Below are 19,843 nucleotides of genomic sequence, written 5' to 3' on the forward strand. Positions count from 1 at the left end.
TCACTATTATATGGAAGCAAAAGAAATTCGAAAAGATTTATTAAGGAGCACCGATAAACCTGCTCATACATGCAATTATCCAATCAGCCAATCATGTAGCACAGCAGCACAATGCATACAACCATGTAGATACAAGTCAAGAGCTTCTGTTAATGTTCACATCAAACTAGACAGTTGAAGATTGAAAAAAAAAGACCAGTTTTGATGATGTTTTTCCAGTCATAACTGTCCCACTGTAGTCTTAAATATCTGAACTTGGCTTGCAGGAGTGGAACATAATGTGGTCTGCTGCTGTTGTAGCCCATTCTCCTCAAGGTTTGGTGGGTTCTGAGATACTTTTCTGCTCACCACGTTTGTAAAGAGTGGTTGTTTGAGCTACCGAAGACCTCCTGTCAGCTTGAACCAGTCTGGCCATTCTTCTCTGACATCTCTCTTCAACAAGGCATTTCCACCCACAGAACTGCTGCTCACTGGATGTTTTTTGTTGTTCATACCATTCTGTGTAAACTCTAGAGCAATGGTCGCTAAACCTATTCCTGGAGATCTACCTTCCTGAAGACAACCATAATCGTGCCCATCTAGTCATTAGCAGCCTTAGGAAGTTATCGATCGACTAAAACAGGCGTGTTAAACTGTGGTTAGAAATGAGACCTGCAGGAAGGTAGATCTCAAGGAAGAGGGTTGGTGAGCACGGCTCTAGAGATTGTTCTGTGTGAAAATCCCAGGAGATCAGCGGTTACTCAACTGAAATACTCAGAGCAGCCCTTTTATCACCAACAACCATGCCATGGTCAATGTCCATGAGATCAGGGTTAGATTTTTTCCCCCAATTCTGATGTTTAATGTAAAGCGCTTGATCTTTTTACGCATCACTCTACTGCTACACGATTGGCCGATTGGATTTTTGCATGAATGAGCAGGTGTACAGGTGTTCAAGTGGCCAGGGAATACATACTTGTACAAAAGGCTCTAAAGCAAACCAAAACCATGCACACAGGCTATTTACAAAATACGGAATGGCAGTGTAGATATTAACTCTTTACCTGTAGGATCAAAGTCCAGGAAGTGGTCAGGACAATTCTGGTGAGCGGTGACACCAGCATCCGTGTCGTCCCAGCACAGCCACCCGTCCCATGTTCGGTTACACATTAGATCAGCTGCTTATGTAAAAGCAAACACACAAACAGAACTGCAGCTATGTGACAAAAAGAATTTGAGAGTTTATCTCTAACTCTCGCCTGATTTTCATTCTGGCCAACCAATGATGCCTCAGAAGCCTTCTCTGACTTCTTTAAGCAGTCGGTCCAACTCGATACCTTAAATTTTACGTAATTTACATGTTGTTGCAGATAGGATCATACTAAATAATGACATTTACGATTAAAGTCAACGAACAAAACAAGTGTTTAATGGACTTTAGATGTTAACTTATAGGACGGCTTTTTGCATATGCATGTACTATCACTATTGACCAATCCCATTGACCGATCTCTATTTTCCTTGACCCTATAATAACCGCTAATTAACTGTTACTATTTCTGTGCTCTAGTTTACTGTATTTTGGATTTTTGTTTCATTTTAAACTTCCAGATTTCTGGAATATCTTTTTCCACGTTTGTCTTCATTCATTTGAATTTGAATTGAATTTGAATTGAATTTCACACCATTAATATAACTTCTAGTATAAAGTACATTGAAGCCTACACTTTTATAAAAATGGTTCTTCATTGGTTCTTTGGATAGTTAAGGATTTTTAGCTCCTTCAATGGGGTCTACTCAGAATACCCTGTTTTAGAGCTCTTTATAAAAGCTTTAAGGGGCAAACCAAAGAAACTATACATGGAACATTGTAAATTCTAGTGTATACTAAAGGTTACAGACTCAGAAACATAGGCTTCTTCATGGATTCTTTGGATAGCTTTTTATTGTAGGTTTATACAAAAAGCTTTAAGGATGTAAACAAATAAATGTTTATGGGTTCTAGATATAACCTTTTTCAAGGGCGTATTCTGTTGATTTCTACCCTCTTTGAATCAAGGGTGCAACCGGAAGGGTTCTCTGTTTTGACTGTCGGAGAAATTCTATGTCACTTTGACTAAATATTTCAAGTAGTTAAGGGTCCTTATCTTCTTAAATGGGTTTTACTTAGAACCCTTTTTGATACAGAAACTTTCTGTTGTAGGTTTCACATAAAAACTTGGTTTCCCCAAAGAAACAAGCTAAAGAATTTTTATGGGTTCTAGATGTAACCTTAATTTTTTTTTTAAGTAGTGCTATAGTTGTGCTATTGGTTCTATATAGAACATCTTTTTTGAAATTATTTTACACCATTTATGTAGAAAAAATAAAGAGTTCATTGGATAAATAAGGGTTCTTAGCCTCTTAAAGATTTCTTAAAGATTTTGTCTGCCCCCAAACAGACAAACTTGATGGGTTCTAGATATAACCCTTTTTAAGAGATTGCATTGTTGGTTCTAGAAGGAACAACTTTTTTTTCCGCTTTACTATTATCCATTACATTATACATTATACTAAAGGATACACTCATGTCTTTTTTTCTGTAAATAAGGATTCTTAGTTTGTTCTTCTTCTGGGGTTTATGCTATTCTGAGGTTCTACATAAAACCTATAAAGGCTCTCCAAAAGACAAACCAGAAAACATTTATTTGTATGCTTAGAAAAACAAGGTTTAAATCTGGTGCCATAAAGGGATCTCTGTTTTGACTGTCTGGGGAAGCTCTCAAAAGTTCCACATCAAACACTATGTCACAGCTCGGTCTGATCATAACTCAAATTCCCAGGATGCAATACTCACTCCACAGGCACGCATGCGCTCCCCATCCCCGGAGTTCTGATCAGACACACCTGGCACCAATCACACACTAGTACTTAGAGAAGACAGCCACCGAGAATCGGCGCGAAGTATACGCTCAGTAGCCTAGTTTGCTGCGTTACCAAGCCGATCTAGTTCGCTGTTTCTTATAATCCTCGACCCTCGCTTCCTGTCTCGACTACGCTTTCTGGATATCCCCATTTGTATTGTTCGCCCGATCGCTTGACCCTTGCTGACTCTACGACTACGCTTCCTGAACTTCCCGACCCTACTCTGTTCACCCGCCTCCCGCTCCTGCTTCCGTACCGTCTCAAGGTTGGTGACACACTACAGTAAGCTTTCTCTTTTCAAGTACTTAAGCGTTCTTAGATTCAGTAAAAGAGACAGTTCAGAACCTGTTGTAGAACTCTACATAAAACCTTTGACAAAAGTGGCAAACTAAAGAAACTTTAAGGGATAAATTATAATGTTGCTGTCTGCTTCTTTTATCTCAGGCTTTTGGAGAGCCCTTAAATGTTCTAGCGAAGCCCTAAAATAAGGTTTCTATCTCCCAAAAGATGTCAAGTAGAACCACTTTAGAGAAAGACAGAACCATTAGCCATTGAAAAAAATTATTTCCTGTTCCCTAAACTGATCTAGATTGTGGTAGCCACTTATTTTAGTGTTGGTAGGGCTTTCGATTTTGGATTTTCTTTTCTTTTTTCTTTTTTTTTTTTCCAAGAGGAGCTGCTGGAGGAACATTCAAAAATCAACTTCAGAAACAATGGCGAGAGCTTTTGATAAATGTCAGTAATTACCCTGCAGTCATTTGAACAAATTTTGTTGTGGTGGTTTAATGCTTTAGGAACATATAAATATGCACAGCCACTCATGCATGTTTATCAACACTCCATCCGAGTGCTTGATTATTTTTGAAGGGTCTGAGTGAGGTTTACCCAGTTCACTCCAGTCCTGTCAGTCAGCGTGATGTTCCACTCTGTTCATTTATCCTGAGGATTTTCATTTCACCATGCACCATTAATAAGACTAGACTACACTGATCAGTCATCATTTCCATATATATATATATATATATATATATATATATATATATATATATATATATATATATATATATATATATATATGTATGTATGTATGTATGTATGTATATATATATATATATATATATATATATATATATATATATATATATATATATATATATATATATATATGAATGAGAAGCTTGAATTGCTTCCTTCAAGCTTAATGACATTTCTGCCATATAGAACCTGACCACTGAGTAGAACCAAGGATGAGTAGAACCACTGAGTAGAACCAAGCATTCGAAATCGGATTCAGACCCGAGGCCATCAGAATTTATCTAGCTTTGTGTGTTTTCATTATGCAGAGGTGGGAATTAATTAAACGTTCTTCTTGGGTGTTGAAACACAAGATTTATACATGTGGACTGGAGGCGTTGACTGTTACCATGGCAACAAGCTCCTTACTATGGCTGGCTTCAACGGTCCAACTTTGACACAACTAGGTGTAGGTTGTGAGATGCATTAAAACACAATGCTCGCCTAGAACTGCACAGACAGTACTGGAAGTAACGAATAAAACACATAGGGCTATGCTGTTCTAGAAAAATAATCCACCCCAACGTGTTACTTAAAGAAGTGTTAACCACCAGGGTTTAATGTTGTGTTATGTCCAGTTATCACTTCGGTTATAACAGTTATAAACAACTGTTCCTGATTCAGCAGTTAAGGTGTCTTTTTTTTTTGTAACTGTACCTTTGACATTGCTGTTGTCCATCATGATCTTCTGATAGCACTCGAATTGCGCGGTCATGATCTTCTGTCTGGTGGATCCAACATCGGTGTATACATTATGAGGGACCTCCTGTTGGCTGTCGTTTACCTCTGGACTTGCTATTACAGCGACCTATGGACATACAACGCGCAAAAAAATACAAGGACAGTTTTAATTTCAGCTTGAATACATTATGTTACGTTGGGTTGTGGTACGTTATGAATTAAACAGCGCAATCCAGTCAACCTTGTCAAGCATCAACTACATTTACTATGAAAGAAAAGTAACAAAAATGTCAGAATAAGCATGTGAAACAAGCAGTCATCATTATTCAGCGTTCACTCATCTTTAATAAGCACTTTGGTGATTACAGGGCTGGGTGCGAGGCAGGAATGCACCCTTCACATCAAGAGGCAATTTAGCGTTGATAGTCCACCTATTGGAATGTTTTTGGGAGACAAGAGGAAACCAGAGAACCCAGAGGAACCCGATGTGGAGAACACAGACAGACAGTAAACTGAGCTCAGCATCCGGGGACTCTGGAGCTGTGAGGCAGCAATACTACATGCTGCAACAATGTCCGAGTGATTGTGATCCTTGCTCTGATATATGAGACCCATGGTTTATAATCAAAATGATAAGCTGTTAGCCCTAGAGTACACCCTACATTCTTAGCCAGTGAATATTGTAGCCTTAGTTTCTATCTGTGTAAAAACACTGACATTCCAGCTAGCATGACTCTAAAATACTGAAATATACACTGCATCCGGAAAGTATTCACAGCACTTCACTTTTTCCACATTTTGTTATGTTACAGCCTTTTCACAAAATGGATTAAATTCATTATTTTCCTCAAAATTCCACAAACAATACCCCATAATGATAACATGAAAGAAGTTTGTTTGAAATCTTTGCAAATTTATTAAAAATAAAAAACAAAAAAGCACATTTACATAAGTATTCACAGCCGTTGCTCAATACTTTGTTGAAGAACCTTTGGCACCAATTACAGCCTCAAGTCTTTTTGAGAATGATGCTACAAGCTTGGCACACCTATTTTTGGGCAGTTTCTCCCATTCTTCTTTGCAGGACCTCTCAAGCTCCATCAGGTTGGATGGGGAGCGTCGGTGCACAGCCATTTTCAGATCTCTCCAGAGATGTTCAATCAGGTTTAAGTCTGGGCTCTGGCTGGGCAAGTCAAGGACATTCAAAGTTGTCCTGTAGCCACTTCTTTGTTATCTTGGCTGTGTGCTTAGGGTCGTTGTCCTGTTGGAAGATGAACCTTCTCTCCAGTCTGAGATCCAGAGCGCTCTGGAGCAGGTTTTCATCAAGGATGTCTCTGTAGATTGCTGCATTCATATTTCCCTTGATCCTGACTAGTCTCCCAGTTCCTGCCACTGAAAAACATCCCCACAGCATGATGCTGGCACCACCATGCTTCACTGTAGGGATGGTATTGGCCAGGTAATGAGTGGTGCCTGGTTTCCTCCAGACATGACGCTTGCCATTCAGGCCAAAGAGTTAAATCTTTCGTTTCTCATGGTCTGAGAGTCCTTCAGGTGCCTTTTGTCAAACTCCAGGCAGGCTGTCATGTGCCTTTTACTGAGGAGTGGCTTCCGTCTGGCCACTCTACCATACAGGCCTGATTGGTGGAGTGCTGCAGAGATGGTTGTTCTTCTGGAAGGTTCTCCTCTCTCTACAGAGACACGCTGGAGATCTGTCAGAGTGACCCTCAGGTTTTTGGTCACCTCCATGACTAAGGCCGTTCTCTCCCGATTGCTCAGTTTGGCCGGGCGGCCAGCTCTAGGAAGAGTCCTGCTGTGTCCAAACTTCTTCCATTTACGGATGATGGAGGCCACTGTGTTCATTGAGACCTTCAATTCTGCAGAAATGTTTCTGTACCCTTCCCCAGATCTGTGCCTCGATACAATCCTGTCTCGGAGGTCTCCAGACAATTCCTTGGACTTCATGGCTTGGTTTGTGCTCTGACATGCATTGTTAACTGTGGGACCTTATATAGACAGGTGTGTGCCTTTCCAAATCATGTCCAATCAACTGAATTTACCACAGGTGGACTCCACTTGAGTTGTGGAAACATCTCAAGGATGCTCAGTGGAAACAGGACGCACCTGAGCTCAATTTTGAGTGTCATGGCAAAAGCTGTGAATACTTATGTAAATGTGCGTTTTTTGTTTTTAATAAATTTGCAAAGATTACAAACAAACTTCACATTGTCATTATGGGGTACTGTTGTAGAATTTTGAGGAAAATAATGAATTTAATCAATTTTGGAATAAGGCTGTAACCTAACAAAATGTGGAAAAGGCGAAGCGCTGTGAATACTTTCCGGATGCACTGTATACTCTCAACAAGGCCTACACTTTTAGGCTACTTCAAATGTACTTTTTTGAGATTCTGAGAGATTTAGAAAGTGAATTTCTGAAAACTGGCCATTTACCTTAGGGGCCAAGAACTTTATTATTCAGTTAAATTAAGTACTGTTTTGGTTCTATCTGGTTCTAACAAAACATACATCTCAATGAATGACTAAAAAATGGAATGACTCAGCAAAGAACATTTATTAAGACCACATTATAATCAAATATACCTGAAGTTAGTTTTAATTTATTTCCAAATATCTAAAATTCAGGCTATTTCACTTTCCAAATCTGAAGCTGTTCTAAACTAGATATTTACTTTTGAAAATTTGTTTTAAACTAAAACAGAAAAAAAGTTTATCTGTGAGTTTGGAAATAGAACTTTGGGAACTTTTAATTGTTTTTCAAATATTACATAAAATAAATAAATAAATAAAAAAACATTCTGTTGTAGGGTTTCATATAAAAACTTGGTTTCCCCAAAGAAGCAAGCTAAAGAATCTTCATGGGTTCTAGATGTAACGTTTTTTTGTTTGTTTGTTTGTTTGTTTTTAAAGTAGTGCTATAGTTGTTCTATTGGTACTAGATTGGTACTGGTAATATTTTTTCCATTGCCATCATCCATTTGTTGAAATTATGTTACACCATTAATGTAGAAAAAAAAAAGAGTTCCTCATGGGTTCATTGCATAAATAAGGGATCTTAAAGAGTTAAAGCTGTTGTATGGTGTACATAGATTCTATAAGGATAGAATCTATGTTTGTTTGTCTGTTTGTCCCAAACAGACAAACTAAAGAACCTTGATGGGTTCTAGACATAACCTTTTTTAAGAGATTGCATTATTGAACTAATACTGAAGCCATGCTATGAGATTTGAATTATTTTTAATAGCTTTATGTACACGGCATATACAAATATAAATACATGTATAAATTAGCTAGTTGTGGGAAACATTTACATATAAGTCCAGGCAGAGCAAAGAGCTGGATACTATGGTAATGCGCAGTGTATGTAAAGCTTGTGAGATTCAACACCACAGGGTTCTTTTCTAGCCATGACCATTAGAACATGAATAAATTCATTAGCATCATTCCTGAGAACTTTCCAACCAACATACAGTGCATCATCCACCACAACTTGCAAAAAAAAAAAAAAAAAAAAAAAAAACAAAAACAAAAGATATTAGCTTGTTTCTGTGGTTATTTAAATGGATCAGGTTATACCAGTTCTGGTGAGTTAAAGCACCACAGACTTTTAGGTTCACATAGGGCTTGTTAATTACCTGACAATTAAAAATAAAGAATTAGAAACAAATTAAAGCGAGAGAGAGAAAAAAAGGAGAAAGTGTTATGAGAAATTCAAACAAGAAACAGAGAACCTTACACTTATACTTGGGAGAAATGCTGAGGAGCATCTTACCTCTGGTTTGATCCCGAGCAGAAACAAAAGAACCATCCACCTCCAGTACATCTTCTCTTCCAGCATCTCCAATCTGCTGTTAATCTGAAAGGAAGAGGCATCCTATTAACTGCTTGTGCAATCAATAGCTAAGCATGCTTAGCATCTCAAACCTGAGCTGGAACTTCGATTTCTGTCGAAATGTAATCCTCCCCCCCTCAGTTTATCAGTACACCACATCAGCAACCTTCTTTCTGTTTTTAAATAACAGACAGACTTCAACTCAGATTTGCAACATGCAAGAGTACTGAGGTATGAAGATCCCAAACACGGCTGGTCTTTAGACACGATGCTCTGGGTGTAAACTCCAGAAAGGTAGCATCTTGTTCATTTTTCTACATGGGAACGTGTCTTCATGAAGGCCAAATATGGAAAGAAAACTTCTGACCCCGTGGTCCTTCACTGGTTTAACATAACCCCACTGGTTTAACGTAACTGCCCTGGCTTAACATAACCACTTCAAAGAAATATCAAAAGACTCAAAGTAACCTTTGAAATCATGGAAGATGAACATCTGTGCTGTCTCTCAACTCTGTGGGGAAGTTGTAACATGAGTTCTCTCACCAAGAGGTCGTGATTTGGAAGAACAGGAACTGATTGTGCAAAATATTTTGACATCCTGCTAATGAGAAACAGTCATGATATGTCAGCTGAAATTCTACATAGCCAAACTGTCTCTGCGGTGCACGGATGTTCTTAACTGCTTATGAATGTGTACGTGACTTAACTGCCTCTAAATTTCCAAACATCAAATTATTTTTGTTTTTACGTTCATGGTGCACTCGCTGAACTAGCTGTATTTCATTATAGAAGAAGATGTCCCATAACTGATCATACTGCTACGGACTACGATTATGACTCTTGGCATGGGCGTAACCACGCATTCTTTGGGGGGTCGTGTACCCCCCAATGTTGAGGAAATACCAATCTGTTCCCCCCAATATACAGTCCAAAATATTTTCTATATGTCCCCATTTAATGAACCCTGCCGACGGATCTGTCTTTTCTTCATCTATTCTATTTATTTATGTCTATTCCTTTTTAATATATTTCCGTTTGTTAAGGAAAATAGGTGTGTTCCCCCCCCTCCAATTGTACGCTCGGTTGCGCCCATACTCAACGCAAGTTCGTTGATATATTTTAGAAGTTCAGTCTGTAAGAAATGGAGACAGCAGCCAAGCATAGAAAAGTGCAGCAGAACATATGAGCTTTTTTCAGACAGTCAGTAACTAGATACCTAAATAGTAGGTAACCTTAGCTTAGTATAGAAGGCATCACACCATGGCTTGGTTTGTTCTTAAGAACGTCAATTAACTTTTGATATTTGCACACCCACGAAGTAGGCCAGGCTATCTTCAGTTCCAGTTTTTGACCATTAACGTTACATTCACGTGCATATCCTCCCGCTGAGTTTGTTGGATCCGCCCCCCCCTAATGTCTATACCATGGTTACGCCCTTGATTCTTGGATTGTCTACAACTACACACACATACACACCGACCATTAAATCCCTGTTAACGAATGTTTGTTTTTCTTGATTTAACAGGCCAGAATGCAACACAGTGATGTTTTTATCTGGCTAAACCACACTTCAAAACACTGATCTGAAATCAGTTTATCATATTCTGAGGCACATGTGGAGCGAGTATGTAAGCATAAATTCGACCGGAGGTATCAGATGATCAAAAAAGCCTGTCGTAGTCATGTCAAGTAACTAGTAAACAAGTGTTATGTTACATTTTTAAGACATACTTATTTCCTGTCTTTCAGTGTTATACAATTGGCTCTTGGCTGGTTCAGCACTTATCTCACTAACAGGCACCATTTTGTAACCATCAGCAAAAACAAACCTGTCAGTGCAATTCTAGCTGAAGGTGTTCCCCAGGGATCAGTCCACAGCCCTATTCTTGTCATTTTGTTTTCATGTTACCCATGGGTTATATTTTGTAGAAATGCAATCTTAGTTTTCATGGTTATGCAGACGACACTCAAATATCTGCCAGCATAGAATCTAAAACATGCCTATCTACCTATCTGTCTCTAAAACATGTATTAATGACAATGGATGGTCGACAAGTTCCTAAAACGCATCTTATGAAAGTGTTTTAATTATATCTAACATTTTAATTATCATCTTCAAGGCCTTAGTTTCTAAAGTTTTACATCTATGGTCAAAGTAAATAAGGAGGAATATCGGTCCCCTGTTTTACAAAATGGCTGCCCCAGTGAAACTGCTGTAAAAGCGCTGCTCTTAAATGGAATATCATTGAGAAAGACATTGAAATGCAATTTTATTATTTATTTATTTATTTATTTTTTGCAAAGCACTAGTGTCAGCTTATGTGATGTGAAACTTTCCATGCCATCGAGCCTCTACATTCTCGTACGTACGAGTCCTTTGACACATGGCTTCTAGTTGTCTCAATGTTTAAATTAGCCATTACGGCAGGCAGGTTGTTTAATGTCTTATCACTCTGGAACATACTAGCCCTATTTATTTATTTGTAAATGATCGTTTATGTTGATGTGTGTTGGATGCTGTATAAATTAAATGTATTGAAGTTTTCTTCTTATTCTTCTTCTGCTTCTTCTTCTTCTTCTTCTTCTTATAGTGGTGCAAGGCAAACATGCTAACCACTAAGCCACTGTGCCATGAAGAGACAGTCTTATTCTTTGCAAAAGATGTTTTCTTCACATTATCTCAAAACTTTCATTTCCACTAGGAGACGGCTATTTTGTTTTGAGGGCCAAATTTTGCTGTAAACACTGAATTGCAAGCACAGCCTCTACTTTTTCTATACTGCCTTTCTGGATGATTCTGTGAACATCTCCTGACAAAAGCTTCCTTGCTAAAGTTTTTTTTTCATTTATTAATTTTTTTATTTCAATGAGCAGTAACTAGAAAGAAAAAGAAGGCTAAAAAAGGCCAGGGATGAAAAAGAGCATAATTATGCAGCATTACGCAGTGGGTTTCTGATATTAAATATTAGAAGTCAGCCATGATCCAATGAGCCTTGCTTTGTACATAAACAACAGTTTGTTTGTGTAGACTCGTAGCTCAGCTTATACCTACTCATACATTCCTCAGAGGCTCTTCGAAGTCGGAGCGTTCATTAATAATTCACAGAGTTTGAACAGTTCTCATTAAGGAATAAGGCATAGTCTGTGCTTGTGTCAACATCAGAGTCATTTTCATTAACTTGTGCTTGTTGTAGGTCATGGTGGCTCAATTGTTAAGGTTCTGTAAGAGTCATCGTCCCAGAGGCTGCCAAAAAAACACTTAAGCAAAACCTTTAAACCTAACTAACTGCTCAGCTATATGCTTGGATTTGATTCCATCTGAACTAAATTGCTTTAAATAGTTGAATCTGCCGAACGAACGATTGTAACGGGCTGTGAATATATCGCTGTTTCACAGGCAGTGTCGAAAATGAATCAATTTGCTTACAAATGCAGCCTATGAGAACACAAGACTTGTTTGGAAAATGATCAATAGTTTGTTGTGTTACAACTGCCAGTCTTTAGTTTAATTAATGACCTCCCTTTTGGTTGAATTACTTCAGCCATGCTGAGTTCAAAACAGTAATAAGTCAAGAAATTAAAAACAGATTACGGAGGACCTAGGGCTCGCCTGCTCCTTTGGGTAATTCCCATCCATCTCATTCCTCCCTCCTCTGAATGGAAATACAATAGGCTTCCCATCCATCATGGTCCACTGCAGACTAAACCTGCTTTTTATAATGGAAATGGAGATGAGTTGCTTGTCTCAGATTTATGCAGTATGAAAAATAGATGAACACATGCTGCCCCGGGTGAGCCTTCACAGCTCTTACAGTCCAAAAACAAACAAACAAAAAAAAACACCAAGTTGGCCAGTTTCTCGCAGTCATTTGAATGTATCAATTTATGTTCAGGAGTCGATGTAGCTGTTCAACACGTATAAGTGTTGGGTCATCATTGTGGTCTAACTTTACTTGTAACTTTACATTTCCCCAGAGACTTACTGGCAACCTGCATAAACATTACACACAATAATTCAAATGTATAACTCAAACAAAAGGTAAAAAAAAACAAAAACAAAACAAAACAAAACAAAAAAACAACGATATATTCTATTTTAAGTAAATAAAATCAAAATTTCATAGGAAGACATTTTTAAATACTAGTACTTTCTCTCAAAAATATATCTGCCAATATTATTGCCAGTGTTATTGCGTGGCTAGTGGTTTAGTCTTGTGAAGAATATTGGCCTCATGAATTGAAGTACAAGAATATTTCAGCCCAAAATCTGGTTGCCTCTACAAGGAGGTTCATAAATCGTTCAGCATATTGATGAGCCAAAAATACTTATTAGTTAAAGAAAAGCAAAAATCAGTATTTTGAAGTCTCCAGATTTGAATCCCTGTATATTTGAGCTCAAAACATCACTACATGCCTATTGTATTGTTCTTCATGTACATTGCTGTGAAAAAGTATTTGCCCCATCCTGATTTCTTCTGTTTTTGTGTATATCTCATATTACATTGTTTCAGAAATTAAAACAAAATCTAAGATAAAACAAAGGCAACTTGATTAAACACAAGATGCAGTTTTTAATTGAGAATGTTATTTAGTTGAAGTTTTTAAATTATAATGTTATTTATTGAAGCAGATCATTTATCCAATAACAACTTGACCTGTGTGAAAATAGTTAATAATTCTCAAAATCTGTGAAACTGCATTCATAATGGGGTTCAGGTGGACTAGATGCAACCAGGTTCAATCAAATCAACACCTAAAAAGAACTTTTTAACACCTTCCCAAAAGTGGCCAACTTTCCAAAATTCCTCCAAGAGCACTGCAACGACTTGAACCAACTGAGATGCTTGAAAAACCTCCAGTGTGGCTGAATTAAAGCAGTTCCACAAAGAAGAGTGGGCCAAATTTCCACCACAGCACTGTGAACTCGTTGTTGAATTTCTCAGTGTTTTTTTTTATTTTTTTTTATTTTGCATGTAGGCTATGTTTAAACTTAATGCACTTCACATCAATGCTTTAACAAGAGCAAAATCCCACCACCTTCTGCACACATCGGCCAACGTGATCTAGTTGTTGGTAAAACTTTTTTTCCTAAATGGATTGATTAGTGAACACAGATGATAGACAATCTTTTCAGGAACAGAACCAAGAGTACCAACACGGTAGTCCAGCGCAAAGCTCCTGCTAGTACAACTAGCTCCTGCTCACCTCAACTGTTATAGACATTGTGAGAAAATAAAGATGACAGCCAGAATAGGTGAAACAGTTGCCAATGATTTGCTAATAGTTAGGTTTCCAGCTAACCAAAGAATGGAAATGGCTTTGTTTTCCAGCTGGAAAGTGAACCTCTGCCCAAGCCTCGAGTCTCTCACAGAGTGGAACAGGTTCTCTACCGGGACTGCCCTGTATCTCTATCTCTCTATCCCTGACCAGTTTCCTATTCCATGCTGATGAAAAAGCATCCCCAAGCATAAAAGTGTGAATACTTACTATATGCAAGGCTCAGTGGTTAATGTCATTGTTCAGAAGGTCAAGAGTTTAGACTTCAGCAGCACCAAGCTACCATTATTGTTTTATTGCGAAAGGCCCTTAACCTTCTTTTCTCCAGGGCTGCTGTATCCTTGGCTGGCCCCAGCTTCCTCAAAAGTGTGTGACAATAAAGGCTTTCTGTCCATACAGTATCTGAATAACAAATGATGATGTCTCTCACTTGTGTTTAGACCGTCTATAGCTTTTTCCCAGGGCCTGTGTTCTGTAAGGAATTTGAATGGATCTAATTTCCCTTTGAACAACATGCAAACAAGTAAGCTAGTGAGGTACAGAAAGTCAGGATGGCTTGAAATATCACCAGAGACTTTTTGATGGCTTGATTTTTGTTGGTAGACATGTACTTGCTGTCCAGTGCCAACTTGATTCGAACACAACGTAACAAGGGTGTGATTTCATTATATAGTCCACTGGGAAAGTGAAAAGGAAAGAGACATAAGACTTGCACACCTGGCCTGCAGCCAAAAGTGGTTCTACCAAGTATTGACCCTTAGCCAGTCTTCAAAACACTAGAACTTTACTTGTACTCAACATTAATTAAGGAAAAATTTCAAAACTACTGCATATATGTCCATCCATCTTCCACCACTTACTCCTTTTCAGGGTCACGGGGAAACCTGGAGCCAATCCCAGGGAGCATGGCGCACAAGGCGGGGTACACCCTGGACAGGGTGCCAATCCATCGCAGGGCACAATCACATACACACTCACACACCCATTCATACACTACTTTAGACACGCCAATCAGCCTACCATGCATGTCTTTGGACTGGGGGAGGAACCCCCCGCAGCACGGGGAGAACATGTAAACTCCGCACACACATGCCCCAGTGGGACTCAAACCCCGGACCCCGAAGGTGTGACGCGAACGTGCTAACCAGTAAGCCACCGTGTGCCCTACTGCATATACGTATATAGCTGAAAATGTCAAAATGTTACCATGTGAAGAGTTTTCCTATGCTGCCACACATAGTACCCTCGAATATGTTTTGAGACACAGATTTTGAATCAACAGCTCTCCTTGAAAATGAATGGCTTTTGGATGCTAAGTTTTGACACATCATGAAATCATATAACAGACTGATATCGTTTCCAAAATGGACACTACAATGAGTAATACTACTGGTATTATACTCCAACTGGTGTCATCCTTAGCAAAGCATGTCATATATTTTTATACCTTGACTTGTACTGTTTAAGTCTGAAATACATTATATGGCCAAAAGTAAGCAGACACCTGGTCATCAAATCCATGCTGTATGTGGTTATTTCCCAAACTGTTACCACAAATAGGCCACAAATCTGTTCTAGTATGACAATGCCCCTGTGCGCAAAGTGAGCTGGTTTGCAAAGGTTGAAGTGGAAGAACTCAAGTGACACGCACAGAAACCTGACCTCGACTCCAACTGAACACCAACTGCACCTCCTCACCCAACATCAGTGCCTGAACTCACTAATGCTCTTGTGGCTGAATGATCACAAATCCCCACAGCCATGTACTAAAATCTAGTGGACAGCCTTCCCAGAACGGTGGAGCTTATTATAACAGCAATGGGGACTAAGACTGGAATGGGATCCTCAACAAACACATATAAGTGTTATGGTCAGGTGTCCACAATCTTTTGGCCATATAATGTAGAATATATGGTGTGCCCAAGCTCCAGAGCACCAGAGCTCCAGAAGAATTTTAATATTATATAATGTTTTAGATTAAGTACATACCATGTCAACTGCTTCCAGTCAGTTTTTGATTCAACTTATTTTTTTTAAACGTATAAAAAGATTTAATGATCTCCATAACGTCTCTGAAAAGTATATTTTGACATCATTTATCATAAATCAATAGTATTAAATTGCCAAGTCCTACAAATGACTTAAATAAATGATACAACAATAGCATATACATCATATACTGTAAAAAAAAGAACGTGTATACACTTTAGTTGTGTTTATATATATATATATATATATATATATATATATATATATATATATATATATATATATATATCCTGTCATGTCTAGAGGATGTTAACACTCCATACCTCCTGCTTTTCCCCCCTCATTCCCAAACCACAATGTGGTCCAGTTCCTATGTGATTAGCCTCATTTCTCCCGGGTCAGTGATATGAGCACGAGACCGTTCTGATAGCGTGTTTATCCTGACATTATTTGCTCTGTGAATTCATATTTCACGTTCATGTTTTTTAATTATTTATTTATTTATTTATTTTTTTAAATGAAACTGCTGCCACTGTTGAGTCAAGATAAGAGCTGTGTGCTAAGAACAAACACAGCTGGCTGTGGAAATATTTATTTTGGTTATCTTGTTGGTGATGAGTGAAGGCTGTTGATGCCCCACCACACTTCAAACAGAGTTCCTAAACTTGATGAAACGTGATGAAATATGCAAAATACAGGATGGTGACAGTGAGCTTGGCATTTCCTGAACAATAAAATGCGTGGTACTGTAGGCACTGAATGCTTGAGGTGTGCTTTATAGAACACCCCAGTCATGCTGTATTATATACGGCACTAAATTCATGTCCATAAATACATCACTGTGCATAATCAGAATTAATCATATATTTTATTAGGCGTTTTTATTTATAGGAGAGCTACAGTGTAGTAATTTTACAGCTGCCATATACATTTTCATTATACCACAGCAGTGTCAAATTATCCAATGCGAAGGTGTTAATTTCTCTGACAGTAGTACCAGCTGTAATTCCATTATTTATTATATTAATACAAACTCCAATTCCGAAAAAAGTTGGGACTGTATGAAAAATGCACAAAAAAAAACAAAACAAAAAGAGTAATTTGAAAATTCTATTCACCCTGTACTATAATGAAAACACATTATTGACACATTTGATGTTTTGCTTTGTGAATTTAATTTATTTTTGAAAATATACACTCATTTCAAATTTGAAGACTGCAACACACTCCAAACTGGATGGCACCAGTTGGTTAAGTTTAGCAAGTGGAATTTTCCCCCATTCGTCCATTATGCATTTCTTCAGCTGTGCATCTGTACGAGTACTTCGTTACCTTATTTGGTGCTTCATAATGCGCCACACATTCTCAACTGTCCATCTCAGATGAGACTGAGCCTCTGGACAATGTTGATGTGCGGCTTCTGCTTTGCATAGTAAAGCCTTAACTTGCATCCGTGAATGCAGTGGCGAATGGTGCTGACTTACAAATGTTTACCATGACAGTTTTTAAGACAGTGACGTCTGAGGGATCGGAGATCACACGCATGCAGAAACGGTTTTCGGCCTTGCTGAAATTGTGCACTGTTGAAGGTGAAATGCCCGTAATCCTATAGATTTGTCTTTGGGGAATGTTGTTCTCATAGTATTGGATTATTCCCTGACGCATCTGTTGGTAGATCGGCGAGCCTCGACCCATCCTTGCTCTTGAAGGACTAGGCCTTTTTTGGAGGCTCCTTATATTCTATGATTAGACAATTGCCTCACCTGTTTCACATCACCTTCTCATTTCAACTCCTCACATTGCTATTAGTCCTAAATTGCCCTGTCCCAAAATTTTTGGAAAGTGTTGCATGCATCAATTTCAAAATAAACGTTTATCTTATCAAAAAGTACGCAGTTGATTAGATAAAACATCAAATACCTCGTCTTTATACATTTTTGGTTTACAAGTCATAATAAATTTACAAGTCACTCCTCTTTGTTTTTAATGAGCATTTTCTATAGTGTCCCAACTTTTATAGAATTGCGGTTGTAACACGTTATCGTTTCTATAGTAACAACTCATACAGAGAGAGATGTATAACGAACTCTCGACATAATCTACACCTAAAAATGACAAATAAAAATATGTTGCTATTTAATAAAGACGGCTGCATAATCCTTGATATAGTGAAGTTTTCTATAAGGAGATGTTTTATTGAACTTTTATGAAAGAAGTCTCCAGTTTTCCATCACGGGAAAGTTTCCAATTTCACTGGAAAAAAAAAAGCGAGTGGTGTTTATAGCTGAAATAAGGAAAGTAAATAATAAATGGTTAAAAAGCACAGCATGCTGTTTATTAATAAAACAAACAAAAAAAAAACACTGTAATGTTTGGAAAAGTCCTATGTTTTAAGAGGAATAAAACAGGCTGTCAAAAGCTTTATTAAGACACAGACAAATCCACAGTGAAAGGGAGAATCCAAACTCAAGCATGGGTCAGGCAATCAGCAGAACTAAGGTTTGGTATCGTTCAGGCGGCAAAACCCTGAAACACAATAGTTCGCAACGTACAAAGATACACGAGGCGTTTAAAAATACAAATTAATCAAAAGGGGAAACAGGAACAGCTGTGGACAATGATGACACATGAAGGATACAACCAATGACAGGACAGGGGAGGAGACAGGACGGGAATGAAAACAAAACACACATGTTAACGTAAACAAAACATATCCTGGCGTTCCGTGCTCAGGGGAAATCCCTGACACTCTATCAGTGATTATTTTCCTAAAACAGCACGACCCTAAGTGTCTTATTCCATACATATTACAATACAAACATTTGTCCCATTATTTTTTTTTTATGTATGTATGTATGTATGTATGTATGTATAAATCTATCTAGTTATTTATTTATTCTCACCACTGTCACCTTTGGCCTAAAAAAAGTTCCATGAAAGAAGAACCCTTAGCCAGCAAAGGAACCATTAATTAACCTTTATTCCCTATAGGATCTACAATGGGCTTTCTTTAAAGCTGCACTTTTGCACTGAGCTGCACACAGCTTAATCCACTCAAGCATGAAGCATGAAGGGCACAAACAGCCTTTAACGCTACCGGCCTGGATGAGAACATACACTGATTTATAAATAAACTGCAGAGATAACATTTCAAGATTTAGCTTCTTGTCAGTTCAATATGTAAAGTATACGGTATGTGTTAATTAAGAATGTGAGTCGATCAATGTTTAACCCTTTAGACCCCAAGCCTATTAAATCGCATTATTCAGTAGCCACACCGACATTAATAGGAAATGTTTTTAGTTATAGAGTGAGGAATATTAAACTGGACACACTGGAGTGTGTTACTGCACCACTGTGCTGATGATTTCTCACATCTGATCGGATGGAAAGTGTTGCTTTCGTTTTTATAGTAACAGCTCGTTTGCAAGGACGTGCATGGCGGTCGATCTTTATTTATGACTGATTTAAAAAAAAAAAAAAAAAAACGTGTTGATATTTAACAAAGAAAACAATCGTCGATGTGGTGAAGTTTTCTGTAAGGAGATGTTTATGTAACATTTATGGAAGGAGTCTCCAGTGTCAGTGCTTGGAAATAATATATATATTTTTGATAAGCTTATTAACTTATTAACTTCGAGAGAGAGAGAAAGAAGTGAGACTGCTGAAGGAACTAGTGTTAATAAATAAATAAATAAATAAATAAATAAATAAACAAATAAATAAATAAATGAGTGTATATGTGTATATATATATATATATATATATATATATATATATATATATATATCTCACTAGTTTAAAAAAAACGGGTGTGGGTGTGTATAATAATAAATTTTGAAAAGTCAGTCTTTAATAAATAGAAATTTATTAGTATCATATTAAACTAATGCAAAAAAAAATGCAGATTACTTTTTTGGAATAAATTCAATTATCTGCATGAGGAAATAACTGAACAAAAAACCTAATTGAAATAAAATTAAATGCAATTAACCCAGAGGGTTAATTAAATAAAGATAATTGAATCAAGTTAAATTATATTAGGCATCTGGTTGGAAACAAAATGTAAAACATACATAAAAAAAAA

At 37.6% G+C, this 19,843-nt stretch overlaps 1 protein-coding gene and 1 long non-coding RNA gene across 3 annotated transcripts in view; one reads left to right on the top strand and one right to left on the bottom strand.

The window, feature by feature from the left end:
- calcrla (calcitonin receptor-like a) overlaps positions 1 to 19,843 on the bottom strand; it is a 56,385-nt gene that overhangs the window by 17,783 nt on the left and 18,759 nt on the right. Inside the window, exons 2-4 of one of the 2 annotated variants that reach the window (XM_017470596.3) lie at positions 8,431 to 8,514; positions 4,615 to 4,765; positions 1,044 to 1,160 (exon numbers count right to left, since the gene is read on the bottom strand). In XM_017470596.3, the coding sequence (XP_017326085.1) occupies positions 1,044 to 1,160; positions 4,615 to 4,765; positions 8,431 to 8,496 (334 nt within the window). In that variant the 5' untranslated portion in view covers positions 8,497 to 8,514. The remainder of the gene's footprint in view (positions 1 to 1,043; positions 1,161 to 4,614; positions 4,766 to 8,430; positions 8,515 to 19,843) is intronic. The other variant, XM_017470597.3, reaches the window with a different exon arrangement.
- The window catches only part of LOC124628270 (uncharacterized), a 36,680-nt gene continuing 19,680 nt past the window's right edge, over positions 2,844 to 19,843 (top strand). Inside the window, exon 1 of the long non-coding RNA XR_006982712.2 lies at positions 2,844 to 3,148. This is a non-coding gene — a long non-coding RNA (uncharacterized LOC124628270). The remainder of the gene's footprint in view (positions 3,149 to 19,843) is intronic.

Source organism: Ictalurus punctatus, chromosome 6 (assembly GCF_001660625.3).
Source record: "Ictalurus punctatus breed USDA103 chromosome 6, Coco_2.0, whole genome shotgun sequence".
In the NCBI taxonomy this organism is placed as follows: domain Eukaryota; kingdom Metazoa; phylum Chordata; class Actinopteri; order Siluriformes; family Ictaluridae; genus Ictalurus; species Ictalurus punctatus.